Here is a 5,998-nt window from a genome sequence, read left to right as displayed (position 1 = left end):
TATACAATTTTTCTATTCTTCTACTCTCCATATTTAAAAAATATTTGCTAATATACAAATATAATTACACTGAATTGTTTCATTGTGAATCTAAATTTTAACTAAACATCCTACGTTCGATAGTTTGATTGCGTATATTTGACTACCTTCATGTTTCTCGCTAGTCGATCGTCTTGCTACATACTATACCGAGAATTAGGTTGGGAGGAAAGTGTATACATCAAAGAAAATATTGAGTTCCAATAAAATTTATTAAACATCAAATAGTGAAAAATTAACGTTATAAAACATGTCAGATCCAGAACTTGAAGCAATACGACAACAACGATTAGCTCAGTTGCAGTCACAATATAAGGTAAATCAGTTGCATTAAAAACAAAATATTATATAATACATGACTATTTTTGACAAGTGCGTGTAATCATAATTTATTTAATAAGACTATCAATAAAAATCAAATGAAAATAATAAACGATTATAGTATAGTATATTTCTAATCTCATAACACTAAAGTTATTTTACTGAATTTAAATTTGGCCAACTCAAGCTATTTATAACTGTATATGCATACTGATATTACTTAAATAAACATTTGTTACTGATTTTCTACCGTTACTACATTGTGATTCGTTTATAAATATTTAGAGTAATAATGTAGAGAATAAACAAGCAATGGAGGAAAAAATGCATCAAATGGAAGACATGAAGAATTCCATTCTCACCCAAGTATTAAGTCAATCAGCTAGAGCAAGATGTAAGACCATTAATATAATGAAATTATATATATACATATGATGTATAAAATTTTCTAATGTACACTATTTCTTTAGTAAACACACTAAGTCTTGGAAAACCTGAAAAAGGAAAAATGATAGAAGATATGATATTAAACATGGCTCAACGAGGTCAGTTACCTGGTAAATTAGGGGAAAAAGAACTTATCAGTTTACTTGAAAGTGTAAATCAACAAACACAACGAAAAACTGTTGTGAAGGTTAGTTGCAATGTATATATGTATGTTTTCAGAAAAAAATAAAATTGTAAATAATTAATTTCAGTTTGACAGACGAAGAGCAGCATTGGATTCTGATGATGATGATTTATAGCATATACATATATTTATACATGGTTTGGCAAACAGCGACATAACATTCTCTGTTTAATTTTTGAACAGGTATTAACATTACAATACAACTGTACGCTTAATTAGTCATATGTTTTTATTTTTTATGATATATTGAAATAAAAAATTGAAGTCAAGTATCAGGATTTATTTTAATCCAGATTTTATTTTCAAATTTCTACAATGCACCTTTCCACCTATATATATTTTTACTTAGTTAATTTTATTCATATTTATAAAAAAGAAATTTAAAGTAAAATTACCGTATTTTTTTTATTAAATATAGATAAATCTATACTTAAAATGTAATAGGTTTCCGTCCCTAAAACAGTTATCATGTTTTAAATCAAATATACAATCTTTACGTAAACATTGATATGAAATACTTTTCACTATATTTACATAAACAAACATACATCTGTAATTCCAAATATAAGTATACAGAACATTATTTACCACTTACATTCTTTACATAAAACTCTAGTACATTTACATATTTCAATGTAAAACAAATTTATTACGCAGTTTAAAAAAAGTTCGTTTACTTACATGATTTGTATTGTCTTATGAAAGTTCCATTTAGCTAAGATAAATCTTTATCATTCTATTTATAATTCATAGAATCTCTTTCATTGCATTGACTACAAAAATAATCACTTTCATAATTCATATAATTTTGTTACACTCATGAATAATAAATAAAGCGTCTCAGTAATTCGAAATTTTGTAGTATAAAATTAATAAATATTACCTAAATGAAATTAGAAATAATAGATTACAAATTTTAAAAATCTGTTTAATATAAACAATACAATAATTCAGTTATTTTAATCTTTTTTCATATGATTTGCTCCTGGATGATCTGGAAAATCATTTAACAGTAAAAAAAAAGTAATAATATGCATATCCATAAATACTGGTTTGCGGAAAAAGAAATATGTACCTTCTTCATCGTCATCTGCATCTAAAATATCTGGACAACAAATACCGTAACATATTAATGATAAGAATCCTGCTGGTAAACCAAACAAAACCATTGTTAGAATGGGGTTACCCATCCACATTGCAGAAAGAGTTGTTCTTAATTCAAACCATGATCTATATATACGAATTAACCAACTGTTTCCACCATATCGCTGAAAACATATGCCATAATGTTAATTTTTTCTAACCACATAAAGTATCTTAAATTTATTTTAAAAAAATGTCTTATATACCGGAGCACTTTCATTTCGAATTTGCTCTAGGAACAACTCTATCACATGAGGAGTCAGTTTTTCTGTTTCATCCTCTGGAATGTGATGGTGGTTTGTTGTAGTATTAATAACAATTAAGCTCGGCAATGGTAAAACCATCATTGCTATACTATTGACTAGATCTGGACTAGCTATCCAACCAAACTGAAATTGACTAAATGCCAAAACAGTAATTACAATCAAATTTTAAATAATAAAATAAAAAATATACAAATTCATAAAATGTAACTTACTCATGGTATTTTTCTCGTTTGCTTTTAATTATAGATTCTACCATATCTTTGAACCGTGTCATGTGTAGTGGTATTTCTTCTAGTTGATTTTCTTCTACTACTGCCAATACTAGATTTTTATTTGTCAGGAAAAGTTGATTTATATTTCCTCTTGTTACTTTTGGGAATGTAGGAAAACGTTCTGCATTTATCCATTTGTACACTGTCTCATTTAACTTTTCTATATTATTTATGTCATGGCCTATTACAAAATACTTGTTATTAAAAATTAATTTTTTTATTCATTGATATTATTGATAATTACGAAAAATATATTTTTATAGGTAATATTAATATTTTACAAATATTTACCACTAAAATTATAATGTAAATTTTCCTTATAGACAAACAATGCAGGAGTATTTTCCACAGGAGCATGTTTACTAACAACATTTGGATGAGACTGATAGAAAAATGCATGTGGTTGGAACACATCTGCAGTCTTATGATAAAATTCCTAAAACATATTCATTTAAATTAAAATCTTCATTAATGTTACAGATGAAGAACATCCGGTCTTCACCTGTATTTTTTTAATTCTATGAAACAGAAACACCTTTATTTTGAAATATTTATCTAAGCAATGAGATACAGTCGCGGTTGTGCTGGGATATCGGTTGTGATAAACATCCGGAAGATATCATTCTTGGAAATCTTGAAGAGTTACGTTTTCCATATATGTATACTAAACTCTTTGATCCACCCCTACAATAGAATTCCGAAATCTTTACAGTATATAAAAAACCAAAAAGATATGTTCCTTGGACAGAACAGATTGTGTAATTCCGCGTTGCGTTCATTAAAAGCTAATATAGTGAAATCGAGCTGAAGTTTTCTTTCAATCAAACTTTAACCCTTCAAAGTCCCCGTGTCGGTCTAAATTCTGTTTAACAATCCCTTACGCTGCCAGTGCGTCAAAACTGAGTAACCAAACCATAAGGTAACGCATATAATACTCATTTATCCGCGATACATACTCACATGGAACAATCTTTTGATTACAAAGCATATACTTGTATTCTTGTATAAATTCGAGTATAATTATTAAAACCTGACATCCAATCCCGCAATCCTGTACAACATAATTGAACATACCCACACGATACAACTTTATCACTCGAATCGCGTCGATTTTTATTGATCAAAATTACATGATAGACCACTAGTCAAGATTAATATTGCAACTGTATTCCATAAGAATATGTTCGCCGGCTTCTCGCGTTGCTTGAAGTCCTGGCTCATAACATTAATAACATTTCTTTTAGTTTTTACATAAAACAAAATTTTTATTTTACCCATAATGGTCCAGATCGTTCCCCAACATATAAAAAGTATAGGTCACGTTCCCTTTTAATTGTGTCGAAACTTTGAGTTTTTGTTACTTCTTGAACAGGCGGGCCACTTACTCTTAATGCAAATTTTACTATTTCATCCCGTGTTCTATCTCCATGGTATACAAATTCTTGCTCACCTTTTAAGCTATATAGAAAAGAGAAACAATACCAGTAGAGAAATGTATCACTAAATGTATATATATGCAAAACTATAAAAATAAATCCAACTTTCTTCTTACAATATAATAGTTGGAAATCCCTTAACTTTAAAAGCATGAGCAACACTTGTAAATCTGGTGCAATCAACTCTTCCCACTCTTATTGATGTCGCATGTAAATGTTGCGCTACATGAGCCCAAATTGGTTCTAATCTTTTACAATGTGCACACCATGGTGCATACATCTACAAAAAAAGTAATGTTTGTAGTTTATAAGCAGTAATTTTACATAAAAACATAGTGTATCAGATATTTTATATTTATACCATAACAAGCCACTGCCCATCTTTATGAATATCCAAAAATCTATTAAAGGAATTGAATAATATTTAAAATTTTATACATATACATGTAAATATATATCATTAATTAAATATAGAATATAACTAAACTGTGGATGTTCATGCAATTTTATACTTTTATGAACATAATTTAAAAAATGATATCTAAGTAGAAATTTGTTTTGTCTACTAAATATCATAATAAGTGATCTACTTTAAATATTGTATATATTTTTGCATATTGTATGTACTTATAGATTTTTTTGGAATCCTAAATTTCTCAAAAGTGCATAAACAACCATAGTCTACAAATAATAAACATCAATCATTATATACCTGTCGCTCAGTTCAAGTACACGTGATGCTATAACAGGAGTAAAAATACCTGAAAAAACTGAATTATGTTTCAATAATACTAACTGTATTAAAAGATAATAACATAAATGGAGTCAATTTAAATTACTTTATATGCATATAAATTAAGTGTAGTTTTTAAAGTACAGAGTATGCAAATAAAAGGAATAAATGTTAAAATCAAAAGTAAATATTTAAAAAAATTAAATATATTTAAAGAAAATATTATCTATCAAAATTTCAACATAATTGGTTTTTATATATCCAGTTAAAAACAGTAAAAACAGCCATTAAAAACACTAATAAAAAGAAATGTCATTTTTAAAATATTAAACAAATCTAATTAATAAACAAGAAGTTTCAATGAATGAAATCAAATTAAAGATTTTAATGTTAAACACTAAACTTTAGTAAGTTATCGATCGGCAACATTTGGAGGTTATGAAGTAATTTACTTAATACTAATTTCATATTTTTATCAAACTAGTATCCACAACAAAGTTACGTCTTATAAACAGTTAATGGCAATGAATAAATTTACCATAAATAACTGCGATGAGCACCAATTTCGTTATTGTTACCATTGCAGCAAAAAGGCTTTTTATTGAGAAAAGCCTATTTTGTTAAATCTTAAGATCAAAAATATTATATTTGATTAATTTACTTTCACATAATTAAGGTAATTAACGCTCTTAGCTGTGAAATTGAAATGCGCACGATAAAATCCGATACACCTCTACCATGTTTTCGTTCTGTGACGCCATACGATTCTTATACCGGCATCTTCTGAACTAACTTTTGCGTTTTGCATCTCTACATGCATTATACAAAAATAGCAGGGAGGAGATTTAAAAATGCATTAATCGCAAATTTAAAATAATCTAAAATACACATAAATTCACTTGAATTATTAAAGTTACAAAAGTAATATAGTTACGACAAAATCGGAAATAACTACAAATATTTTTTACCGTATTTTCTATTATTCATTAAAGTGAAATATTTATCAATGAAGAATTGAATAAAATATTATAGTCAACTAATAATAAGCATACTAATTGCATAACTATTATAATACGTGTTGTAATAACTATGTAACGTGTGTGTACTAAATTACGTAAATTAAATTTAATTGTGTGTCGCTGACAATAGATAAATAA

The 5,998-nt window shown here is 27.2% G+C and overlaps 2 protein-coding genes across 9 annotated transcripts; one reads left to right on the top strand and one right to left on the bottom strand.

The window, feature by feature from the left end:
- The first annotated feature begins 144 nt into the window (after positions 1–144).
- On the top strand, positions 145–1,260 carry LOC122571412 (programmed cell death protein 5). Its single transcript, XM_043735109.1, has 4 exons — positions 145–355; positions 646–754; positions 831–994; positions 1,059–1,260. The coding sequence occupies exons 1-4, from the start codon at positions 290–292 to the stop codon at positions 1,104–1,106; spliced, it is 387 nt and encodes a 128-aa protein (XP_043591044.1). The 5' UTR covers positions 145–289; the 3' UTR covers positions 1,107–1,260.
- Positions 1,261–1,483: 223 nt separating this feature from the next.
- Positions 1,484–5,637, bottom strand: LOC122571411 (protein disulfide-isomerase TMX3). 8 transcript variants are annotated; one of them, XR_006318045.1, is made up of 12 exons: positions 5,380–5,636; positions 4,821–4,878; positions 4,470–4,509; positions 4,225–4,388; positions 3,947–4,130; positions 2,964–3,108; positions 2,613–2,853; positions 2,341–2,533; positions 2,067–2,259; positions 1,875–1,985; positions 1,673–1,764; positions 1,484–1,541 (listed from the first exon to the last, which is right to left on the bottom strand). XR_006318045.1 is itself a non-coding variant. In XM_043735107.1 (10 exons), exons 1-10 carry the CDS (start codon positions 5,420–5,422, stop codon positions 1,739–1,741), a joined length of 1,287 nt encoding a protein of 428 aa, XP_043591042.1. In that variant the 5' UTR covers positions 5,423–5,637; the 3' UTR covers positions 1,484–1,738. The 8 variants fall into 8 exon arrangements, 4 of the variants coding, with proteins under 4 accessions (XP_043591042.1, XP_043591039.1, XP_043591041.1 ...); XR_006318046.1 differs by lacking the exon at positions 1,875–1,985 and having other exon boundaries at positions 5,380–5,637; XR_006318044.1 differs by having other exon boundaries at positions 1,673–1,985.
- Between the last annotated feature and the right edge of the window lie 361 nt (positions 5,638–5,998).

Source organism: Bombus pyrosoma, linkage group LG10, assembly GCF_014825855.1.
Source record: "Bombus pyrosoma isolate SC7728 linkage group LG10, ASM1482585v1, whole genome shotgun sequence".
Taxonomy (NCBI): domain Eukaryota; kingdom Metazoa; phylum Arthropoda; class Insecta; order Hymenoptera; family Apidae; genus Bombus; species Bombus pyrosoma.
This window is presented reverse-complemented; position numbering and strand designations above follow the sequence as displayed.